The sequence below is a fragment of the Otolemur garnettii genome, unplaced genomic scaffold (genome assembly GCF_000181295.1).
Source record: "Otolemur garnettii isolate 467f Iridium unplaced genomic scaffold, OtoGar3 scaffold00022, whole genome shotgun sequence".
NCBI lineage: Eukaryota > Metazoa > Chordata > Mammalia > Primates > Galagidae > Otolemur > Otolemur garnettii.
Window position 1 is genome coordinate 20030810 of NW_003852417.1, and position 24009 is coordinate 20054818.

Sequence of the window (24009 nt, forward strand, 5' to 3'; positions counted from 1 at the left end):
TGAGATGGGGTTAGTCTCCCCACCCACCTCCTTGCAGGTGTGCACAGGTACACACACTCATCTTTTCAAAGGGTAAGACAGGATTCTTCTTAGGGCTCCTAAGGCAAAGGTACTTTACATTGAGCTGACTAAGGGTGGAGATTGGATCAGCTGTGACCTTTCTGGGTTTCTGTCCCCACTCTGAGTCCCTGTGAATGGTGTGATCAGGCTGGGTTTTCTGTAGCAAGTGGCAGTGAGTCTTTCTCTGCTTTTCTGGAGGCAGGAAGGTGCCACTGCTCTCACGATGCAAGTCTCTTCCCTGTGGCACCTGTGGCCCCCTGCAGTCCAGCGGCTCCTGGAGGAAGCCTGGATCCTAAACTTGGGGCTGGCATAGCTGTAGCTCTAGTCCTGGGAGCAGCACCAGCTAGATGGCAGAGGCAGGTGGGGATTGCCCATGGCTGTGTTCTATGATGCAGAGCCACCTTTGAGATCTGTTTCTCTCACCTGTGCAGACTCTGAGGTTAAGTGGGGGATGGGGTGGGGGGGGGTGACTGCCCTAAATTGTATAGCCAAGCAGGGGCTGGAGCTCGGGCTTCCTGGGTCCATCCTTGCTTTCTTCACCCAAGCTCTAGTCCCTAACCAGAACACGTGGGCAGCACCTTCCCCAATATTTCAGCATTTTGCTTTTATAAAGGTCAGAACGGCCAAGTGCTACCGTCCCTGTCTGAGACACGAGGATAATGGGTTCAGAATGAGTGGCTGCGGAGCGACCTGCTCCAGGTCAGTTTGCTGAGTTAGCAACATGGCTGGGGTGAAGTTTCCCTCTGTGTTTGTCTGCAGTTTGGTTTCCCAGAATCAGCAGGACATGGAACAGATTGCACGGACCTTGCACACGCTCTCTGGGGCTGGGGCTCACTGTCATCCACCCAGGCCACTCTGTCCCAGTCAGTCAGCTATATCCCAGCCCTAGGGCCGCCTCCCTTGGTCCTGCTGAGAATGCTGCTCCCCAGGCTGCCCGGTCCCGCTCCTGCCTTCCCCGCTCCTTTCCTTGGCACAACCTCTGGGGCAAAGACTGTTCCACTCACCGGGCGCGGGCGGGTCTCTCGCAGGAAGGACTTGAGGTCTCCGCCCGCCATGAGCTCGAGCAGGATGAACCGGGGCAGGGCCTGCAGGCTCACCCCGATGCAGCGCACGATGTTCTGGTGATTGAATTTGCTGCGGAGCAGAGGAGGATGCAACCAAGTTAACCAGAGCTGAATCTGGGCAAATCTTAAGAGGAGGAAGCAGGATACAAAGTTACATTTCAGCAACCAAGAGGTGTAAATGCATTCTGTAAGTATGGGTGCAGGGGTCCTGGGAGGAGTCTGTCCAGAATTTCCCTACTAAGCAGGTGGGAAGAACCTGGCACAGGTGCTGGGGTGGGAGAGTGTGTGTGGGGACAGGAGAGACATTGACACATGGACTGGGCAACAGAATTCAGGGCTGAGCACGCTAGGAAGGCCTCAGGAGGGACAGTGTAAGCTGTGCTGGTGACAGTGTGTGGGAAAGAGCCAGGAAGACAGGGTGACTTCATGGTTTCTGCAGTCTCCTGTGGATTCCTCAGGGGAGGGGGCAAGTTGGGCAAGAGGCCCTGAGATTTGGATTTTATTGTTAAGGTGATCCCATTAGGGCCCACAGGGCAGCAGGTCAGGAAACTCCACGTGTGTGCATACACACACACACACACACACGAGTTAATGATTAGTTATTATCCAGTAGTGAGATTGAGTGACTTGAGTTTTCCTCTATAAAATCTCACACTTGCCAAGTCTTATTCAATTCTCATGTGTTACATGTATAGTCAGAAAATAAACATTTTTTAATTTTTACTTTTTGAGTCAGGGTCTGCTCGGTTACCTAGGCTGGAGTACAGTGATGTGATTGTAGCTCATTGCAACCTCAAATTCCTGGGCTCAGCGGTCCTTCTGCCTCAGCCTCCTGAGTAGGTAGGACTACAGGTATGTGCCATCATTCCCAGCTAATTCTTTTTTTTTTTTGTTTTGTGGAGTTGGGGGTCTTTCTGTATTACCCAGGCTGCTTTCAAGCTCTTGACCTCAAGTAATTCTCCTACCTTGGCCTCCCAAAGTGTTGGGATTACAGGCAAGAGCCGCTGTTCTCAGTCAATAAATGTTATTTTAAAGCAATGTATTGACCCCACCGTTCATTCTCCTGTGGCTCTAGACCCCACAGGCATATCACTCGAGCTGCCTGGCCTTGTTCCCCTGCCTATTCCACCAGAGGACACTCCAGGTGGCACCCACCAGGGGCCATGACCTCCCCCAACCCCCTACCCAGATCTCAAGGTCAGACAACTGCCCCTTCCTTAAGGGGATCTGCTGTCAGAGCAGATGCCCTCAGGAGCCTCAGGCTCTGAGATTCCCACTTCAATCCAGACCCACGAGTTAAAGGGTGCAGGGCAGCTGAGACTCAGCCCTGCCAACGTGGACCCAGAGGTGGGTGGCCTCACATTGGGGGTGCAGTCCCACTAGATCTGCAAGCTAGGACTGGTGGAAACTAGCATCCTGTATTTCTTAAGAAGACTGTCAAAAACTAGCATGCTTCACTTTTTAAGCAAAAGTGAGGGGACCAGAACTGATGAATGACCACAGGGGCATGGTCGTAGGCACTGATACAGTGGGATTCTTAGATCACATGGTTTTTTTCCTGAGACAATGGCCATGAGTTATTCCTCTCTGGTAGAAGGGTCCAGAGTGTTCAGGAGCCTCCTATGGAGGAGGCAGGGACATGCAGGGGACAGTGCCATTTTCCTTGGAGACATCTGTCTCTTAGAGATGTCGTCTCCCTGTTGGTTGTGGTGGTGGTATGTGTATGCCCCTGTGGCTTTACCTGATGATCAGGGCTTCCATGAGGAAATCCAGCTCGTCCTGTTCTGAGCACACCTCTGGCAGTGTCTGGGCACAGAAGGGGAGGGTGGGGAGGGAGGAAGGCTGTGAGCTGGGAGCTGCAGCCCACAGGGGCCGCAGGCCCAGGTCAGGCTTCAAGGGAGCTGCCTCCTACCTTTACAGCCACTTGCAGGGGGCTTGGGTCGTTGGGCATTCCAGACACCTGGCCTTCATACACCTCTCCAAATGCGCCATGGCCCAGACCCCTGTGCAAAGGATAAGAAAAGATGAGGCAGAGTGGAACCGGCCACTGTAAAGACGCCACTGGTGCCCCTGAGCCAGGGTCACATTTGGTGGACAAATGCAAGAGGCACCAGGAACAGCCTTTGTCTGCTTTGCTGTGCAATCCCAGCCTCCATGCTTTGTCTGAATACTGGTAAGAGAGGTTTCAACCAGGGATTTATGACAATGGTCAAATGTTTATTCATTCAATCGACAGCTGTTGACTATGATATGTGCCAGGGACACAGGTGTGCCCAGGGAGGCGCCCACTCCTTGGGGAGGGCAGAGCACTGGCAGACACTTGCTGTGGGGTGTTGGTGGTGAGTGATGAGGGATGCCAGGTTGCCCTGGGTGCTCAGAGGAGGGCACTTTGCCCCTCCTGAAGGGAGTGGGCCAGGAGGGCTTGAGGGGGGACCCCCTGGATGGATATTTTGGAGAGCTCTGGTTCTGGGTGTTTTCCTTGCATTGCATAAACTCCATGGACATATAGGACAGTAGCAGCCCTCACCGAAGGAGAGTGATGTTTTTCCTTGGCACCTCCTTGAGGTCGCTGATGGACGAGGTCTTGCCCGCGAAGCAGTAGTTGGGGTTGTAGTCGGTCATGATGGTCGAAGTGCGTAGCTTGCTCAGCTTGTACTCAGGGCTCTGCAGCTCCATCTGCATGGCCTGCAGCTCCTGGTGCTTCCGGCGGTATACTGCACACAGGTGGTCAGCTGCACTGTGGCTGGACCACGTGGTCTGGCCCTTGAAGGTCAGCATAGGCCACCTCCTCCCAGAAGCCTCCCTGGATCCCCATTCTCCATCTCTTCCCCTGAGCTCTAAACCTTTCCACTGTACTGAGTAACTCTAGCCAAAGAGTATAGATATGAAAGTGTATTTTTAATTGAAATATCATTTAAAGTAAACCCAAAGCGTAAGATTATAAAAGGAAAGGATTTCATTGTATCTAAAAGGGCAGTCATGTTAGTTTGGGGCCTTCCAGAATCAGACTCGAGATGGAGTTAGACAGGCCAGAATTTTATTAGGGCAACTGTCTAGGAGAGAAAACATGGAGGGAGCCAGGAGAGGCTGAGGAACCCTCAAACTGTGACAGGCCAGACCCCCTGTGAAGGAGGGAGGGAGAGAAGGCTGGGTAGAAGCTCCCTAGATGCCATGCAGCCTAGGGAAGTCTCCGCAGTGCCCTGGGGAAGTTCTGGAGCCAAAGTCGGCCGTCAGAGGAGCCCCACGTCTCCCAGAAACCAGCCTGTCTTAGTATTTCTGCAATACTCAGTCACTGGGTGTGGCAGCCTCAGTACAAATGCAGCAATGAGGTCTTGGTCGATTGTTTCCTGTGGCTGGGGAACTGTACAGGGGGAAAGTTGGTATCTGAGGACTTTTGTTCAGTGATGCTGACCAGGTCACCTGACCACTTGGGACCTCAGTTTCCTTCTCTGTAGGTGGGTGTGGTAACCCCTGCCCTGTTTCCCTAAGCCCTCTTTCCCCACCTGCTAGAGTTGTCATAATGAAATGAGTTCACCAACATAAAATGGTTTTGAAAAATTCCGAAGCGCTTTACCAATGTGGGTCCCCATTCCCAAGTTACTCCTTCATGGGAGGATATCTGTAAGGCCGGCTCCATGGGAGGCCAAGGAAATTGCCATTTGGAAGCCAAGTGTTGTGGTGCAAGCCTGTAGTCCCAGCTACTTGGGAGGCTGAGGCAAGAGGATTGCTCAAGCCCAAGAGTTTGAGGTTACTGTGAGCTAAGATACCATGGCACTCTACTGAGAGAAACAGAGTGAGACTGTCTCAAAAAAAAAAAAAAATGCCTTTTGGGGTGGGTGCTGTGGGAAGCCCTGTCACTTCTGGATGGTGCATGTAAGTCAGCCACGGTCCTCCCCCTCCCCCTCTGCGAAATGTGCCAACCTCGGTGATCGCAAGGTTACTTGGACATTTAATAAACTGAGATGTGTAAATTGCCAGGCATGGAGTAAGCAGGAAGCAAGTGTTTGTGCCTACAGTCCTGTTCATAGTAAGGATGTCACGTATAGGGACACACATATGCTATCCTCTCCTGTCCACCTGTGCCCCCCCCCCCACCAGAGCTGGCCTGCGAGGGCGCCAAGGGGGTCTGCCCTCTCCCCTTTTCTCGCCACTGCCCATCTGTTCTGGGCATCTATGTGCCAGTAGTAGGAGGAAGGCTGGACCATGCTGAGCCCTTTGTGACCTGTGGGTCAAGTCACTTTGGCTCACAGGCTGAATGGAAACACTCAGAAACCAGCTTTCATCCTCTCTGCCTAGAGAAGGGACATCTGGAGAAGATGGGGGCTTGAGCATTGCATGGGGAGTGGTGTCCACAAACACACGTGTGAAGTCTGGGGACAGGTGTGCGCTCTAGCCACTGTGTTGGCCACTGAAGAGTCCTTCCCATCCTCAGTAGCTAGGAAGGCGCAAAGGGGCTGAGGTCCAGAACTGGGGCTTCCTTTAGGGAACAGCAGCTGCTTTGCTGGTGGGAGGATTGGGAGCCTCTGTCTGGCCTGTTCCAGGCCACCCTAACCACCACCCCACCCAATTCCAGGGACTCTTAGGACAGAGCAACAACTTAGTATCGGCAGCACAGCCTGAGACACTCCTCAGACTGGCTTTCTTGCCCCTGTGGGAGCCCCGGGGGTCTGCTGTACTTACCGATCATGATGCCGGAGAAGGCAAGGACCAGGGCGGCCACAAGGGCAGAGGTCACGACGGAGAGGACCAGGGAGAGCGGCAGGTGGGGCTCTGAGGTAGGTGACACTGGAAGACAGGTCCCCACGGGCACTGACAACCACGCAGCTTCTCTTCTGAGCTGGCCCTAGTCAGAAATAACCTCCCCAGCTGGGACAAAAGCCTCCTGCTCCTTCCTCTCTGTGGGCACTTTGTCGCCCCTCCCTTCTCAGGGGACCATGGGCAGGACACAGACTCATCCAAGTTTTATAGGCTTTTAACAGCAGCTTTTGGGTGGAGGGAGGGAAGGTTTAACCGGGTTGAATACAAAATTCTGGGTGGTGGTCCCAAATGTCAACTGCACTACTCTAAGGTGAAGGTGGGAAAGCAGATAGAGAAGAGATTTGGGGCCTTACATGGTCCAGCACTTGGCATCGCTGGACAGGAGAGTGTGACACCTGTTACCCCCTCTGATGCTGTTGCTTCCCTGTGGCCCAGGGCACTGTGCCCAGAGCATGCAGGGAGGGTGTCCTGGGCCTGTGGGCAGGTCCACACTGAAGCACTGTGTTGGGTGCTGGACATTACGTTTCAAAAGGGGCCCTGACATCTGGGACACATGCAGAGGAGGGACAGTGGGTGGGGAGGACAAACACAATCTATCGTGTGTGAACTGCTCAAAACACACTGGGGTTATTTCATGTGCAGAAGATGTAGAGGAGGAGGGAGGCACTGTCTGCGACCTGCACTTCAAGGCCATCAGGAACAAGGGCACCTACGAGAGGAAAGGGACAGAGTGCCCTACGGGTAGTGAGGTCACCCGTAGTGTTCAAGTGGAGATGGGATGGCTTCCTGGTGGGGATACCAGAGGGCTCCTGCCCTGGGTTAGGGATAGGACAGGGGGAATTTTCAGTCCCCTTCAGGAGCTGTGGCCCACCGTCCATATACCAGTGGTCAGAGCCTCTGTGCTGTGGCAGGTGGGGGAGGGACAGGAAATTTACAGAACTTGAATCCAAGGTGTCATGGAACCCCAGAAACCAGTGGTAGCCATGGGCCAAAGCTCAGGCTCTGGGCCCTCCCTCCCCCTATCCCCTTACCAATGCAGGAGACACCGTCCTCAGCCAACACGGTCCCATGGTCACAGAAGCAGATGACCTTGTGGCTCTCGGGGTCCATGTGACATTCGTCTACCTCACAGTGACTGCAGTTTAGGTAATGCTTAATGTTCACTTCCCCGTGGCCCTCCATCACTGGTGACAAGGAGGGAGGGTAAGTCTGGGGCCGAGCCTGTGGAGACCGCCTTGCACCTCATTCCCAGCCTTTGTGCTGTCTCTCTAGCTGGTGCCTGTGGTTTCTCTGGTTCTTGTCCCTAGGTCCTACTGCCACTGGAGCCTCTGGTGAGGAGCTGGACAGAGAACCTGGGGTGCCCACAGAGGTCTGCACTTTGTGTGTACCTCGGACAGTACACACAAAATGTACCCTTGTGTGACCCTTTGGTTGGCTGGTTCAGGTATGCCGGCTATGATTGTGCCATTTTCTAGGACTGGCCTTCTTGGCAGTCAATATCTCCTCCATGTCAGTATTTTTTTTTTTTTTTTTTTGTACGAAAGGTCTTTATTGGTGGGGAAGGGAGGCTGCAGAGCAGCACCAAGGAGGAAAGAAAAGGGGAGAGAAAAGAGGAGAGTGAGGAGGAGAGAGAGCAGGGGAGAAGAGAAGAGAGCCTCCATGTCAGTATTAAACCACATGAACTAACTTACAGAAAACTGGGTGAGACAAGCCATCAGAAGACCTGCCCGCAAGGGACCCATAATTATGCCTTTGTATTCTGGACAGGTGTGAGTAGCCCTGAGGTTTTAGCTTAAGGAGGTTTGTTCTGCTACCTGGCAGAGGGGTACCTTTCAAAGCCGGGGTGTACAGGATGCCCAGTGGACTGATGAAGGAAACCCCATCCTCCCCGTCCATTTCAGGGTCATTGTTGGAGGCCGTGTTGCCACCTGTGGCAAACCAGAGAGGAGTTTAACACAGAGAGGTGGGTGCCAACATCTCAACACACATGCGCATCAGCGGGGCGTGCAGCTCTGGTCAAAGCCAGGGGGTCTCTGGGGGCCTTGGGTGGGGCACTGGAGAGGGAAGGGAGGCTCAGAGCACAGCAGCTGCACTTGGGACTTGGTATGTGGACAACCCCACTCCTCCCATCCAGACCAACTCCCATGGGGGAGTCTCTGTCATTCTGCCGGCCCCACTAGGAAGCAGTCAGTGTGAGTGAGAATCCAGAAAGTTCTGGTCTCCCCAAGCTGGGACACACCCTTGGTGCCTCTTCTGGGACCTATCAGGACAGTAGCTCTGAGGACTTGCCCCATCCCAGGGGATGAAGGTTGGGGTTTTGGAGATGGCCCCTGTGCCCTGAGGCTCCTGTCCCTCCTTTCACCTGGGGCTGGGTTATCTCTGGGCTCCCCCCTCGGGCTCCTCCTCCCACCCAGGACTTGGGAAGGACAAGCGTGTGGTTAACCCAAGCGTCTGACACACAGCTTCAAAGCCAAACATAGACACGAACATCACAGCACGGGCATGCATTGTCCTAGTCTGTGGGGCGGGGGCTTCATCTCCCAGCCTCTCAGCGTCAGAAGGCTCTTCTGACTGAGCTCGGAGGCCCAGAGGAAGCAGCTGGGAGCAGCTCCCATCAGAATGGGAAGCGGTGCCTTGTGGCAGCCGCAGGGCTGGGGCAGGGAGTAGGGTGTGGAGCTCGTGAAACCACAAACTGGTCTCTTCAGGAGCCGGCTTGGCCAGGCCATCCAGAGGGAGGCTGGGGAGGACCTGCCTCTGAGAGTCCCATGCCAGCAAGTCCCTATGGGTGACTCAGAGAATGGTCTGGAAAGCCCAAGCCTCTTTGGCCTGGGCTTTGGGGGACATCAAGAGTCCTATGGGCTCTTGATGCTGCTTCTAAGGGAGCCTCGAGGCAGGATGCTGGCTCAGAAGCGACACCCTGCCTCTGGCTGGTCCCAGTGGGGAGGGAGGCGTGCAGTCATGGTCCACACAGGGGCCAGGGGAGGGCAGGGGCTGGCTGGGAAGGGGCAGGAAGGTGGGGTGCCTAGGACTAAGGGGGAGGGAGCGACACCTTGAACACGAATCATCTTTACCTATATATCCTCCGCCTCCTCCACCGGAGGAGCACCCCCCGCCACCCCCTCCGAAACCCCCTCTGGTCTCCCACCCCCACTTCTTCATGGCCTGGGGGCAGGAATGTCCTCCGGTGGCACCCTCCAGCAAAGATTTTCCAGCCCAGAGCAAGGAAGTGTTATCATTCCAGCCACCTCCACCACCTGCAGGAGGAGATGAGGAAGGGGTGTGTGAGGACCTGGCAGGGTTAGCTCAGGGCTTTGAAAGAGGAGGCAGGACTGGGGGTGTGAGGGATGCTCACATCAGCCCTAGCTCCTGGGGACCATCTGCAATGGGGTCTAGGGGCTTCAGAGTCCACAGCTGGAGATCAGGAGTGGGCCATTTGCCCGGCCACAGCCCAGTGGGTCAGATGACAGCACGGTCACTCCTGTTCCCTGCCTGGTTTCTCCAGCTCCAAAGCAGGGCTTTGGCTTGGTTAGGGGCAGGGTGGGGCAAGGTAGTGGACAAACAGCATCCCAACTAAACTCCTTCCTCTGTCTTCCCCACGTGCTGGCCAACCCCCAAGTTATGGGCTCAGAATGGAGAAGGGCAGGGCCTTCATTTCATGAACTGCTTCTCACCCTAACAAGAACTGGGACTCACTAGCCTTTGTGCAGTCAACTGTCAAACCTCGCAGAGGCCACTGTGCTGAGGTTTCTTTCGGGAATCCTGGACTAGACACAGAGAGCCCAGGGGGAGTTAGGGTTCGCTGTCTGTGAACCCTGGGCAACGGCTTCTCCATTCTGAGCCTATAACTTGGTGATAATAAAACCCACCTGGTGGAGTTGATGTGCGGGTCAGAGGAGACAGTGAGCATGTGAAATGCTCCACAAACTGCCAAATGTGGAGACTGTTAGGGGCTTGAGAGGAGGAACATCCATGTCCAGATGGCCTCATGGCTCAGCCTGTGTGGGGCTGCTCCAGGGCCGGGGCTGAGGCCCGAGGTTAGGAGCAGGAGCCCTGCGAGAGGGGCAGGTGCCACCCTGGCAAGAGAGGCAGCTTGAGTGCTGTGCTTCCCAGCCATGGGGCTGCTATGAACTCTGGCAACGTCTACAGAGCTGACGCTGGACATGGCAACAGGCTGACCACAATCCATCTTTCCTGCTGGTCCTTGAGATCTCAAATATCCTTTCGCCCCGTATATTCCACATGCGGACATTTCAGCAGCATCTATAGCCATCCCTCAGGGTCAATGGGGATTGGCTCCAGGACACCCGATGACACCAAAACCCATGGCGATATAATGGCATAGAATTTGCATATCGCCTCTGCAAGCCCCCCCAGTATGCTTCATCATCTTGGAAATGGCATGTAAATAGTTGTTGTACTGTATTGTTTAGGAAAAAATGACACTGATAAAACTGTCCATTTTTTCCCCTAATATTTTTGATCCTTGGTTGTTTGAACTCACAGGTGGGGCTCCACAGACACAGGGGGCTCTGGGAGACTCTGTCTAGCACAGAGACCAGTTAGAAGGAGCAGAAACAGCAGCCTGTGGGGTTGCCAGAGCCATAAGGGTTAATGGCCTGGAAGGGTTTCTGGAAGAACTTGTGGCCTGGGAGGGGCAACAGAGAGTCCTGTACGAGGGGGCAGCTTCATAATGAGATGACTCTCTTGCTAGAAAGAGGAAGCCAGATTTCAAAAATGAAGCTGAAGTCAGAAACTGGCCTAGGTCTGTTGAGACCCTCAGGCAGGTTGTGGGGACTCTGTCAGCTGTGGAACTGCAGGACTGGGGTGTTGTGCTTGCATTTCACATGACGGGCCTCCCATCTGCTGCCAGAGATGGGCCTGACGAGGCTGTAGATGTCCCATAGCCGAGGGAAAAGTCCCCTGCACTGTGTTAGGGACCTGATATGTTCCTGGTGCTGGGCAGGACTGGGAGCAGAGTAAATGCAAGATAAAAAATTCAGGGTGACAGTCGCCCTGCTCTCACCTTATTCAGCCCCTAGCTGAGCTTTCTGAATCCCACCTGCATCTTGGAGCCTTCAAGCAAATGTGTGGAAAACAATGCACATCAAAATCCAAATAAATCCAAAGCCCTTAAAGAAAATCGATTGAGTTCTATCTATCTGTTGAAAACCATTCACCAGACCTCTGTGAGCCCATTGGCTCTTGTGTGAAACAGGACGGGTATCTGCCTGGAGGCCCTTACTGAAAGTACAAAGTGCTTCTTGGTTTGTTAGATTTAGCGTAAATATCGGGGTAACTGCATGGTGGGCCTGATGACTATTTCTACCTGTTTATCTCTATCTGTCTCTTGTTGAAGAGAAAGTTGGAGCATTTGTTTTAATTAATTTCAAATCGTAAATGTCTTCAAAGATCTTCCTTCAAGGAGGATCTTTTCTTATAGGGAAAAGAAAATATGAAAAGGAATTGCGTTTGCTCCTTTAGAGATGGCTGACTTTATTTATTTTTATATGTTTTTTATTTTTATTTTTTAAATTTTTTTCTCTTAATTTTTAAAATTAAATCATAACAGTTACATTAATGGATGTAAGGTATCCAGTGTACTCAGTACTATCATGAGATGGCTGACTTTAGAGGAATCAGAGAATTCATATCTGTTCCACGTCTGTCCCGCTGCTGTGCTGCTGGCTCTTGCTAGTCAGGGGTGATGACAGCCCCATTATGGAGATTCAAGGAGGCATCCCAGTGAGTGTATGTGTGGGGCTGGCAGCCCTGGGCCTAGGGGTGTGCACCACAGAGGCCCAAGGTCCCTGACTGTGCCGAGATTCCTTTTGTCAGCTCACACCCTAAGTGGGGGCCCCATCTGCCCCAGGAGGAAGGAGGTGCCCCAGAGGGAGGCTCTAGCAATTGCATTTTGGGAAAACCTGGGAGGGTCAGCTGGCCTACCCAAGGCTGCTCTCTGCTGCATTTTCTCAGTGATCATCTAGTCCCAGGTGGGCAGGGTGACCTACAGGCCCCAGGGTGCTGCCTGCCTTCTCTCCCTTGATGGTGGCACCAATAGCCAGGGCTCCCAGCACATTGGGTACCATTGACAAAGATACTCTCAAGTGAATATTGGCAATGGGTCAAGCTGAAGCCCATCCCACCCTTGGGAGGTATTCTGGGAGAGGCAGGACTTGGGTGCCTTACCTGCGGCTCCGGAGTTGCCATTGAGCCCGAGAACAGAGGAGTTATTCTCTAGTCTTTCTGGGTGGAATGTGTCTGTCTTGGCCCCATAGGCCCTGCCACCGCCCCCGGCTGCAATGATCAAGGGCACGGGCACGCCATCCTTCATCTGGCAGGGCAGACATTCGGAAACTGAGAAAGCGAGCCACGATTCTAATCCAGAGACTCTGAGCCCTGGTTTCAATGTCTGAACCTCACCCAGCATTGGCTGGGCATTGGGGTGACCTGGTGACCTCTTGGTGGTCTAAGGTGGCTTGAGGGGTCTGGACTATTGGTACAATAACCCATCACCTCCCCACCCACTCCTGTATCAGCCAGGTTTCAATTAGGGAGGCAAAGTCACTGGCCCTGACCCTTGCAAGTTCCAGATTGAGCTCTTAGGCTCATGGTCTCCATGGGAGGACCTAGCAGGAAGCTTTTGCCATTAGTTTCTGGCCTGGCTGCAATGATGTCAGGAGAGTTCATCTCAGCACAGATAGCTGGCTGGGAGGGCACAGTGGGGGCCTCTGGAACTCTAAAGTTGGATGGCAAAGGTGAAAATTGGGCTGGTAAGTCAGCAAGAGCAGAGCCTGACCTCCGTTGGGCAGACAGCTGCCACACCTCAATTTGCTCATCTTTAAATGGGGATCAGAGTGGCCCAGAGGTTTCTAGCCCAGCGTTGCCCAGAAATCACGGCCCATAAGAAGACATTACCTTAAATACGTAGGTGGCTCCGCCCCCACCGCCGCCTCCTCCCGCCCACTCATGCACGCTCCTGTTCACACGGATTTCTTCCTCTATCACGTTGTTCTCGCCAATGCAGACTTTCTGGATTAACTGATTTGTCTGTAGAAAGAAAAAGCTCATTAAGTTTGTGTCCAAACCAAGGTTCTCCACTTCCCAATAGTCAGACCCTCTATGCTTCAAGATAGACTCTATCTTTCAAAGAGCTTACAGTTGAGTCGAAGAGATATGACGGTTACAGATAACCGTCACTCTGGGCAGTCTCAGGGAAGGACCACAAGGACAGCTCAGCTACAAAAATGCTATGAGAAGCTGGGGGAGAGAAAGGGAGCCTTTACTGCTGAATGGTGATCAGGGACGCCTGCCTGCAGGAGGTAGCTTTTAGTAGGGCCTTGAAAGATGAGAAAACTTTTTTTTTGTTAGCACATAAAGTAGGGGGAAGTAGGTCATTCCAGGTGGAGAGAGCAGCATACCCAGGGGTAAATAGTTATTGGAGTTTGGGGAAAAACCCAAGGGTCTCTTTGGCTCAGGGAAGTCCATTTTAGGACAGAGAGATTGTCCAGGTGGACCTGTTTGAATCCTGTAGACTCTGAAGACAGGATGACAAAGGTCCTATGTGGTGAGATAGGGCTGGAGGGCCTGTAAATGAGGGCAGGTGGAGGGATGAAACTGAACGGTCAGATCTCGGCTGGAGGTAAACAGAGGGGACGCGGAGGCGCCTTGAGAAGTTGCAGTTATGAGGCATCATGGGAAGAGAAAAAAGCAACAGGAAGCCAGACCCAGATTTTATTCCGAGCTCATCTTTGGGAAAATCACTTCTCTGGTTTGGACATCTCATTCTGTCATTCTTCCCAGTTAATGTCCTAGTTCTTGCCTCCCCAAAATCCTGTCACAATCCTGACTAGAGCTCTGGTCTGCCGTGTAGGACAGGGAGTGAACTCTGCAGTCAGATGATCTGGGCCCAGAGCCCAGCTGGGCGACTGCGGCGGAGGCACTCGGTCCCCCCCCCCCCATGCTCTGGTGTGGAGCAGGAATGGATGCCCACTGTGGTATTGCCTTAGGGTAGTGCGAGTAGGTGTGGAGCAGGAATGGACGCCCACTGTGGTATTTCCTTAGGGTAGTGAGAGTAGGTGTCTCAGTGTGTCACATGTGTTAGGACTGGAGAAATGGCTGCTGTTATCATTTGATTTAGATTCACTTCTATTCCTGGTGGGGGCTCCCCTGAGAGCCCCTGGGATTGTGCGGGAAATTTCTGTAACACACAAGCCTGGAATTGCAGAATAAAAAGGGCGGTGCTTAAAGAATAGCCACCCCTGCTTGGCAACCACCACGACACACACAGATGAATCCTCCAAACATCAGCCTGACCTCAGAGGAAAATGACTTTTCTTTCCCTTAATAGAAAAAAAGCCAATAAACCATCACATTTCCATCGAACGCTGCTGGGTAACCATCCAGTGGACACGGCAATTCATCGCGAGCTACTCCGTATGCTAAAGCACTCAGGGGTGCCAGCGACGAGTACTAGAGAAATTTCCAGATAAATAGCTGAGATGCAATTTGTTTTATGGCATTTTGGATTTAATGATGGAAATAATTTGATACTTTTTAGAGTGAATTTAGTGTGGGTAGAAGGCTCTGAGTTGCTGTTGTAGAAAACTGATACTTCTCGTGTATGTGCAGCGCTGTCCTGGGCTGGGGGGAGACTCTGCTAAGTGCCACCCGGGCCAGGCATGAGCTACAAGGCCACACTGGGGCCAGGGTCAGGGGAGGAAGTGTGGACTGGCAGCTGGGCAGAGGATAAGACAGCAGGCCCAGTCTGGGTTCTCGATGGCTCTGTGATGTTGGGAGAGACACCTCCCCTCCCTGGACTCGCCTCCTTGTCTGTAAATCAAAGGGCTGCCCAGTCTGAGCTAGTGGTGCTCAGATTCTGCTCACTCTCCTCCTTCCCTTGCTGGGGTGGTAGAAGGGGGGCAGGGCTTGAAGACGGCCTTTCCTGTAACTAGAACCCGGACCCACACCCATCCCCTGCAGCCTTCTTTGGGGGCAGGTGGTGTCTTCTCTTAACTGGTGGGGGCAGGGACTAGCCCAGTCTCAGTCTGCACCTTGTTGGAGCTGGCTGCCCTGTTTGGCAGAGTTGCCACACCTGGCTTCCAGGACTCTGCACCCTCTAGAGTCCCCTCCGGCCTCCCTGGCTCCTCTCCTTCCGCCCTCTCTGCTGACTTGTTTCTCTTTTCATGACCTCTAAATGTTGGGGGTCCCCAGGGCCCAGTCCTTGGTCCTCTCATGCAGGGGTGGGGCACCTGTGGCCTTCTGATTTCAGGATTGTTCTTTTTTTAAGCACCAAAAAAGGTAAGAGAAGTTTCATTGTTCTCTGCTGCACCCCTTTTCATAAAAGAATTTGTTCTATAAAATTTGGATTCAATCAAAAGGGTGCACTCAAGGTTCCAGAGACCACATGTGGCCCCAAGGCCATAGGTTCCCCAGCCCTGCTCAGAGGCAATCTCATCCTGTTTCGATTTTATGCTGATTTTTCACCAGTTTATAGCTCACCAGAGCTCCACCCTGGACCTCTCCCCTGAATCCTGGCAGTATATTTCCTGTTGTCCTGTCTCCATTTGGCTGTCTACCAGGACTCGACAACTCCGTGTGTCTGATGCTGAGCTGAACTCGCAATCCTGCCCCAAATCTGCTCTCTCTGCAGCACCCCCAGCTCCCGTGATAGCTGCTCCCTTCTTCCAAGGGCTCAGGTGCAATTTTCAGACTCATCCTTGACTCTTTCCTTTTTCTCAGTTCCTTACCTGATCTTGCAGGAAATTCTTCTGGATTTAACCTTCAAAGTATGCCCAGAATTCAACTACTTCCCATGGTTACCACCCTGGTCTGAGCCACCATCATCTCTTGCTTAGATTAATGCAACAGCCCTTGAATCCGCTGCCCTGACTCTTCCTTGTGCCCATGTGGTCTATTCTTCACATTGCAGCCAGACTGAATTCTTTAATACACTTACCGTGTTAAGTCATTATTCAGCTCAAAATCCTACTATGGCTTAAACATGTCCTTACAACAGCCTGGTCCAGCCCTCTGCCCTCTGACCTCATCTCTCACTGACCTTCCCTTTTCCTCCCTCTGCTCTTCCAGGCTATTCCTTGAGTGTATGGTTTCATGAACCAATATGAGGAAGGAGGATGAACCAGAGTGGGAATGGTGGGGAACGAGGAGATAAGACACATAAGAGATGTACAAAGATGGGATCAGAGTGGCCAGAACAGCTAAGACTGCAGCCAGCACCGAACTGCGATTCTAGCTCTATTTATATAGTGCCTTAAACAAGGTTGCTTAATGATGTAAATCTTAGCACATGGAGTAAAGATTAACTTTAGGGAGAAAAAGCTGTGTGCTTGCTGGCACGAGAAAAAGGAAACTATGCAGGGGCCACGTGACTTCTGGCAGAGGAGAAGTAGTTCTGGGGGTGTGTGGGGGCCTTGTTCCCTCACAGCCTGTACTCCACAGGATGGGCACACACCTCCTCAGGGGCTTGGCCTTTGGGGGGGGGGTGTCACTGTTTCCCTCCCTCTCCCTCTTGAATCTAAGTTCCTTGAGAGCAAAGAACTTTCTTTTGTTCACTGCTATATCCCAAGTTCCTGTAACAGTGACCAGCAATAGTAAGTACTCAATAAATATTTGTTGAACAAATTTGAAGAGATTAAGAGAGGTCTGGGTTGTGGACTGGCCTTTCACATTTGCCTTTCAGGCAATGATGGTGGGACTTAACATTTAGAGCAGTGAAGACCAGTGATTTTGCTCCCTAGGGGCCATTTGGAAATATCTGAAGGCATTTCTGATTGTCATTACTTTGGGTATGCCACTGGCATGAAGTGGGTAGAGGACACAGATGCTGCTAAACATTCCAGAAGGCACTGGACATCCCCCTACCCCAGCCCCAAGCACAAACAATTATCTGCTCTGAAATGCCAGTAATGGCACTGTCGAGGAATCCTGATTTGGACTCTTGCCACCAAGTGAGTTTTGGAAGGAACAGGAGAAGTAGAGGCTGAGGGTGTGTGTGTGTGTGTGTGTGTGTGTGTGTGTGTGTTGGTGGGGGAGGGAGTTTCTGGCAGCCAGGGCCCATTCCAGGTACCACGAGCCCGGTGTGGCCAGGGACCTAGGAAGACCAACTTCCTTTGCAGATGTGCAGTTGAATCAGCAAAGCTGCCAAATCCTGCCATTTAATTCTTAGAGTCCATTTCATTCTCTTGAGGCTCATCTCTAGACACGATTTTTTTTTTCTGCCTAGGGAGAACTGGAGATAAGAGGAGGCATCTGAAAACAATCTTTCTTTTCCCCTTTCCTAATGATGCCTGGTGGAGCCTCATTGGAAGACCAACGTCTTTCCCCACAAGCTCATGCTATGCCCAGCCCGACCAGCAGAGGGAGCTGCGCGTCGTCCCTGGCCGAGAAACCCCTCCTCCCGCCAGCTTGGGAACTCCCGCCCATCCCTGAAGTTTGAGACCAAGTAGGTTGATTAATAAAAATGATAAAGTGCAGCAACTCTAAGGAACAAGTAGATTACAATTGAATTAAAAAAAAGATGCGGTCCTGTGAAAAGACATAACTGATTACAATCCAATCAAGTAAAAGTCCCTTGCAGAAGTCAATGTAATCTTTCTGCTTAGATGAAAGAATTACATTAGCACTCAATAAATTCCTGTGAAAATTGCAGCCGCCTGTAATTTAATGACTTAATATATTATATCATCTTGGAAAGTTCTGATTATAGTTGCTAAATAAAAGTTGGAGTTGAGACATTTCTCATGTTAGAGGTTGCACTCGCTTGCTTGTCCTGTGCTTTGACTTTGCCCGGTAAGGGTGGACCGTGTTACCTACTCCCTCAGCTCCCAGCCCAGGGTCTGGCTCTTAGGAGTGCTGGCTTAATATTGCCAAACCGAACTGCTTCCTTGGTAGCCCCTCTTCCCACATCTGTCCAGGCTGCTGTGGAGTAATTTTGGAGAAGGGGCCCTGAATCCTGGGTGTGACAACACAGCTCCCAGCCCTGGCCTGGGCCCCTGCTCTGAGCAGAAGCTATGCTTCAGGTGAGGGTGGGCTCTGGCTCACTAGGAGACAGCAGGGTGCTGAGTTCCTGCTGGGACAGCCAGCACTGCCGGGTCCTGCCTGTCCCCAATGCAGGCAAGAAGCAAAGGACTGGGTACTAACTCTTCACTGTCTCACTGTCTAGACCACTCTGGGCTTTCCCAGCTCCCACTGCTGGACCCTTCTGTGGGGTCAGAAACAGAATGACAGGCTGTCATTGGGGCTGTAGAAGCTTGTCTAGTGCTGGGGCTACAGGTGGAAAAAGGGAAAAGGCCATAGGAACCAAGGCTTGAGCAAGTGTAGGCATAGTAGAAACAGGAGCCCAGAGTCTCCACTCTGTGTCACCCTGTGAGTGACTTTGAAGTCTTTGATCTCTGTTTTATTTCTCTGTAAAATGGGGGAAGAGACTACATGGTTGTCTAGTTGAGTCTATGCTTTGAATATATATATGTATATATTAGTTTCAATCCCCCAAATAATATACAAATGTATTCTTTTTGTAACAATTTTAGACATTATTGATAAAGCACCCCCTCCCCAGACATAACCCGTATCTTTTAGAACTTTTTCAATACATTTGTATACACACACACACACACACATACCCTCATATATAAGGCTATAAGTCTGTGATTTTTCAGCTGAACAAGAAATGCTTAATCTGGGATTTTCCTGTTTCTAAGCACAGCAGCACTCTACCCAGAAAGATCAGGAAGTGGTCTGCAGCTCACTCTTCTGTTGAGAAGAGTAATCATTCGCTCATTCAAATAAGATCCAGTTGTTGGTTTTAAGGGTCATTCATGAAAACCACAACTCAGCCTTTGTCTCTGTGGGAACGTGAAACCCTAATAGCCACCACCAACTGCTTTCTTATGCACACAAATGACCCTGAAAAGGAGGGGCATTTGCAGGGAGAACAAGGCCTGTCCAGAAGGAGGTACTGGGTGCTGGTGCCTCCAAGAAGCCTCTACTGGGCCTCCATGAGTGTGGATGAGAAACCCCTGCTCTGGACACTTACGCTGGGACAGGCATCCTCCCCCTGCTGCCCGACCAGGATGTACAGCGTGTCATCCTTCTCCAGGTTGAAGAGGCCCAGCACAGACACGCCATGGGACCGCATCATGGTGTTCTTCCCGCCTTTCCCGCCAGCGGCACCGTAGCCAGAGATACTGCAATGAGAGATAAAAAGCATGTTGTCTCCTGCCACCGGCCAAGACTGAACCTTCCCTGCCAACCCGGCAGTTTCCAGTGGGCCAAGCACATCACTGTCATGGTGGGAGGCCAGCAAGGGTATTCCTCTTGATGCTGTTGGGAGAGGGCGGTCAAGTTTAGAGAGACACAGAGAGTTGCCTGGGTCACAGAGCTAGGAAGGTGAAGGACAGTGGGGAATGCTAGAGAGAAAGAGAGGGGAGACGGGCAAGCGAGACTGTATTAGTGACTAATGTGTTGGGGTGATGGTTTCCCGAGCACCTACGATTACCCCATTATGGCTTTCTCTTCTTGTCCCAGGTTAAAGAACTCATGTGACCTCAGACAAGTAACTTCACGTCCCTGTTCCATGTCTGCCCAGTGGGGATCGCAGGAGAACTTGCCTCCCAGCCCACACATGTCATGCTGATCAAAGGAACGAGACGTGTAGTCTTAGCACTGTGGTTGGCATTAATGAGCACTCGGGAAGAGTCATTATCATTAGTGATGACAGTAGCAGTCATGGGCGTGGCACAAAGTTTTAAAGTCTCCCCGCAGGGTCTAGACACAAGGAGTTTGCTCCTGGAATGACTGAGGAGAGCAGTGTCTACGAGCACAGACTGTTTATTCCTGTCCCACAGCAACTCCTTCTGGAGCAAAGTGTGTGCCGACAACAAACAACCCATCACGATGCAAATAAAAACAGCGTGGGGACGTGAGATCCCTTCTGCTGCCTCTTAGGTTGTTTCCATGAAGTCGAGCATGGATAGGGAAAAAAACCTCTCTTCTGCACCATAGCAGAAGAGCGGTATATCTTGAAGACAGCGCCCTAGCTAACAAACGCTCCCCGGAGACTGCCAGGTGAAGGGACTTGGGAGGTTTGCCAAGTTCTCATTCAGGTCCACAGTCCTCTGTGAAAAACTAAGAACAGAAGCAAGGACATTGTGTCCCTGTGCACACGGCCTCTTCTCTGCCCACAGTTCTAGGAGCAGCCCATGTTCTGAGCACGAGAGGGGCCCAGGGCTGTCTCCAGAGGTGAAGATCAGGCTGTTTGCTAACGTGGCAGGCAAGGGACTGAGGTCTCTGTGGAATTCAGACACAGAATCTGGGGCCCATGCTTGGGCACTGAAGGGAGCTTGTGGGGTGTCAGGAATGACCCGAGGCTGTGTGCACCAGCAACAGCTGTGGGCCCTTGAAGGTCCCAGAAGGAAACTGGGAAGACAGTTTTCCTTATGAAGAGAAGTTCCATCGTAGGGTGGCCAAGTTGGGGAGACAAAGTGTAGGGCTCTGGGGTCCCTGATCAGGCACCCCATTTCCCGCCCACGTGCCTTCTGGGAGTCCCCAGCCCCTTCCTTAGTGAGAGAAGAATCGTGCCGCCTTTTCCAAACCTCATAGTAGTTAAGCAAAAGGAGAAGATGGGTTCAAGCCCTGAGAAAGGAGCAATCAGTGCAAAGTAAGGGTCTCAGGTGCTCAGGGCTGCAGCAGGTGGTTGTGGGGGTGGGGCTGGGGGTGGAGCTGGAGGATGGGCCGGACTCTCTGACAAGTAGGAAGAGGTAGGGGAAGGAGTCAGGGCTTATGTGATACCTCTGACTACAGCAGGTGGCAGGGCAGGAAGCGGGGGGTTGTAGGTTTGGGGAGGCCCCTAGGGGCTGATTGCCCAGCATCCTCCAGTGTGCCAGGCAAGGTGTGCGCCCCATACATACAGCATCCCCAATAGCCATAAACAGCAGGTGTCATTAATCTCATTGGGCAGATGGGAAAACTAAAGCCCAGAGGGATTAAATGGCTCATCTCAGGCCACACAGCTGGTCAGTGGTGGACGGTGGTCCAAACCCACACACTTCCCCTCGTGGAAGCTATTTCCCATCCGACGTGCTTCTGGAACACAGCGAGGGTGGTCTGAGAAGCTGTGGGGTCTGCTGCCTTTGGACCCTCAGCCAAGCATTCCCTTCTTAGCTCCTAGAGACAGGCAAGGTGGAAGGGATAACGAAAAGGCCAAGAAAAGGAAGGCCAGAGGAAGTAGAATCGTTTAGCTCAGAGAATGGAAGCCCAGGTAGGGCAGGAGGCAGGAGCTGGTGGCTCCAGAGACTCTGCGGTCTGGGTACAGCAATGCAGATGGGTCCCAAGTCTGTCCTGCTCATGGCTGCAGGTTTCTGGGGCTTGGTCAGGTTGCATGAAAGAGTCACTTCAACCTGAAGATGTGGTTTGCTCAGAGGTGAAATCCCGGTCCTGCCCACTCCTGCTTGTGGCTGAGAGGTAAGCTTCACTCTGCTCATTCCTTTGGCCTCATTTGCATGGTCATTTGCATCAATCTGCATGCATTATGAATCATTCTGAACTCTTCCATGTGTTCAGATTTAGCTAAATTGTTATATTTTAGAAATTATTTGTTCCTGCCCTGTTTTTCCCTCCCTAAGCCTTCTTTGCTATTTCTCCACCCCTCCCCCCCCATGCCAGTCACATCTGTGTTCTGACCTAGTTCTTGGTGGTGAGTGGGAAGGAAAGTGGCCTGAGTTCTGAGTCCTATACTGGTTCTCGTCCTTGCTCTGCTGGCTGTGTGACCCGAGGCAGCTTGGTCAACTTCTCGGAGCCTCAGCTTTCACTACTGAGGAATAAAAGGACAACAAGGAGCCCTGCCCTCCTGGGCATAAAAGTGGTTTGAAAAGCTTGCAAACTGATGTGAAACACCAGATCGGCCTCTGGGCTGGGTCAGCTCAACAGAGTCCACAGTGGACACAGCCTGGCAGCCAGGTAGCAGCAGCTGGCTTGTATTCCCCTTGGTGGTGGCCTCTGCCCCACATTTCCAGCCTGGAGCAAGGCTGGCTTAAAGTTGTGGGGACAGGCAGCTGCCTGCCTGGACTACTGTGGGGGTCCCAGGATAGACTGGCTCCCTCGTCAGCCCTCTGAGGGCTGAAGTCCCACGATGAGAGCTTTACTTCTTTGGAAGTTTTCAGCTGCCACTACATGGCTGATCTCTGTGAGGGTAGGATGTGCCACAGTAGAAAAAGCAAGGGCTTGAGAACAGACAGGCCTGGACCAAAGCCCAAACTCTGCTCCTCAGAGGTGAGAGTACAGGGTGGCTGGTGAGGTGTCTCCTTCTGAGGTGCTGAGCCTGCACTGGGTTGGCCCCGAGAGCTAGTGTCCCTTAGTTCTTTGCCCAAGGTGCCAGGCTTGCCTCTGCATGGCCATGAGCTGTGTGTCCTTGGTTAGGTTATTTATCATCTCTGAGCCCAGTTTCCTTATCTACAAAAAGGAGAATGAAACACCTATCTTGAAAGGTTGTCTGAGAATTAAATGAGATAATACTTATCACGGACCTAATTCAGTGCCAGAGCGTAGCTAGTGAGTGACAAATGGTAGCTGATAGTGGGGTGTCCCCCTGTGGGTGAGCCTGTCCTCTTCTTTCCCAAGGGTGACTTCTGGGAGGCAGAAGGGGGCAAGCAAATGAGAATAAGGACCAGATAGGTAGATAAGAGGGTAGCCAAGGGGATCAGTTTGGGCCAGCACTCACCTCTGCACAGATCCACATCACACAAACTCGTGTCAGTAAGAACCTCAGACTGAGTCTCTGAAGCTTCCCCCCATCCCTTGTAAACAATTTATTTTTGATAGTTGACAAGCGACAAGAAATTAATATACCTGCCACTCAAGTGGGGAAAATGACTCACAGTGATTCCAATTTACTGGAAATTACAAGACACTGTTCTCGACAAGTTGATGCTGTAATTTTTCTGTTTTTCCTCATCTAAATCCATGTCCCCTGGTCAGAATAGATGTTTATTGGGTTTGTGTTTTGTATTATCGACTGTGAGCTATTGTTACCTGGTATAATTGGGTGGTGAATCTTTTCTAAATAAAGAATTAGCAGCAAATCAAAGTGGCCACCTGCTGGAACCTGAAATGAGTACCCAGCTGGTGTGTAGCACATTGGCCGCGTCCATAGCCACCTGGGAGGGGACGCTGCAGGGAAGTGGACCCACTTGGAGAAGCAGAAGCTCCTCATTTCTTTCCTCTGTCACCCTCCAGAGAACAGGAGACCTGTGCTCTGCTCTGGGCTCTAACTCCCGGTGGGACCCTGGGCAAGTCCCTTCCCATTTCTACTGGTTCCATTTCCTCATCTGTGAAATCAGGATGGCAAGGACAGCCCTGCCCATCTGACGGGGTTATTGTGAGAACATGTGAGATGCATGAGTGTGGACAGGGCTTGGTCAGTAGAAAATTTCTGATCTGGTATATAACTGTATTATCAGCCAGAGGGCTGCCACCCCTGGGGTCAGTGATGAAGGGCCCAATTATCTAGGCACAGGCCCCTTGGTGGGGCCGTTTCAGGGTTCATTCCTGTTGCAACCATGAGCAGTTTCACTGTCAACTTCTGCCTCAGCACCTTCCTGGCCTGGGCAGCACCTCTGAGCTGGGAGAGACCTCAGGGATCTCTGTACACACTCTCCTTCTGCAGATGGAGCCTCTGGAGAGAAGGGAAGACAACTTTTAAGGTCACAGCAGGCACCTCCATGACTCTGTACTGGTGGCAAAAGTTGGATCCCAACTTTGCTCTTTCTTCAGCCCATGGACCTTTGCCTAGTTTCTCCACCTCTGACTTTCCCTGCTCTGTGCCCTTCACAGTAATGGCTGGCTGTACGGCTGCTTTGGCAATTAATCATGCCTCTGACGTCTCTCCCAGTATTGACTGAACTTGATTGGCATTGTGCACTGTATTGAATTTATCTGCCTTGTGATCTTTCCAGAGACTGTGAGGCTCCAGAGTCTCAGTCCCCTCTATCAGTCCTGCAGCATCTACTCAGTGTCTGGCACAGACTAGGTCTCTCTGATTCAGTGCTCGGCACACAGCAGGGCCCCATGACTCAGTGCATGGCACAGAGTAGGGCTCTCTGACTCAGCACCC

The 24009-nt window shown here is 52.0% G+C and overlaps 1 protein-coding gene and 3 long non-coding RNA genes across 6 annotated transcripts in view; 3 read left to right on the forward strand and 1 right to left on the reverse strand.

The window, feature by feature from the left end:
* ALK (ALK receptor tyrosine kinase) overlaps nucleotides 1-24009 on the reverse strand; it is a 701480-nt gene that overhangs the window by 25055 nt on the left and 652416 nt on the right. Inside the window, exons 13-23 of the mRNA XM_003787498.2 lie at nucleotides 18937-19087; nucleotides 12798-12929; nucleotides 12069-12213; nucleotides 8954-9136; nucleotides 7712-7810; nucleotides 6914-7066; nucleotides 5805-5909; nucleotides 3652-3838; nucleotides 3037-3127; nucleotides 2866-2930; nucleotides 1065-1194 (exon numbers count right to left, since the gene is read on the reverse strand). Coding sequence (XP_003787546.1) covers nucleotides 1065-1194; nucleotides 2866-2930; nucleotides 3037-3127; nucleotides 3652-3838; nucleotides 5805-5909; nucleotides 6914-7066; nucleotides 7712-7810; nucleotides 8954-9136; nucleotides 12069-12213; nucleotides 12798-12929; nucleotides 18937-19087 — 1441 coding nt within the window. The remainder of the gene's footprint in view (nucleotides 1-1064; nucleotides 1195-2865; nucleotides 2931-3036; nucleotides 3128-3651; nucleotides 3839-5804; nucleotides 5910-6913; nucleotides 7067-7711; nucleotides 7811-8953; nucleotides 9137-12068; nucleotides 12214-12797; nucleotides 12930-18936; nucleotides 19088-24009) is intronic.
* LOC105886760 lies at nucleotides 1186-9015 on the forward strand. Of its 2 annotated transcripts, XR_001161165.2 has the most exons (5): nucleotides 1186-1311; nucleotides 5698-5886; nucleotides 6528-7028; nucleotides 7190-7326; nucleotides 7650-7712. It is a non-coding gene; the product is annotated as an uncharacterized LOC105886760 (long non-coding RNA). The 2 variants fall into 2 exon arrangements; XR_002772666.1 differs by lacking the exons at nucleotides 1186-1311; nucleotides 5698-5886 and adding an exon at nucleotides 7784-9015 and having other exon boundaries at nucleotides 6987-7326; nucleotides 7650-7682.
* LOC105886759 lies at nucleotides 11452-23012 on the forward strand. Of its 2 annotated transcripts, none has more exons than XR_001161163.1 (3): nucleotides 11452-11634; nucleotides 15384-17343; nucleotides 19000-19797. It is a non-coding gene; the product is annotated as an uncharacterized LOC105886759 (long non-coding RNA). The 2 variants fall into 2 exon arrangements; XR_001161164.2 differs by lacking the exon at nucleotides 11452-11634 and adding an exon at nucleotides 21586-23012 and having other exon boundaries at nucleotides 14498-17343; nucleotides 19000-21362.
* Nucleotides 13396-14083, forward strand: LOC105886761. Its single transcript, XR_001161168.1, has 2 exons — nucleotides 13396-13847; nucleotides 13903-14083. It is a non-coding gene; the product is annotated as an uncharacterized LOC105886761 (long non-coding RNA).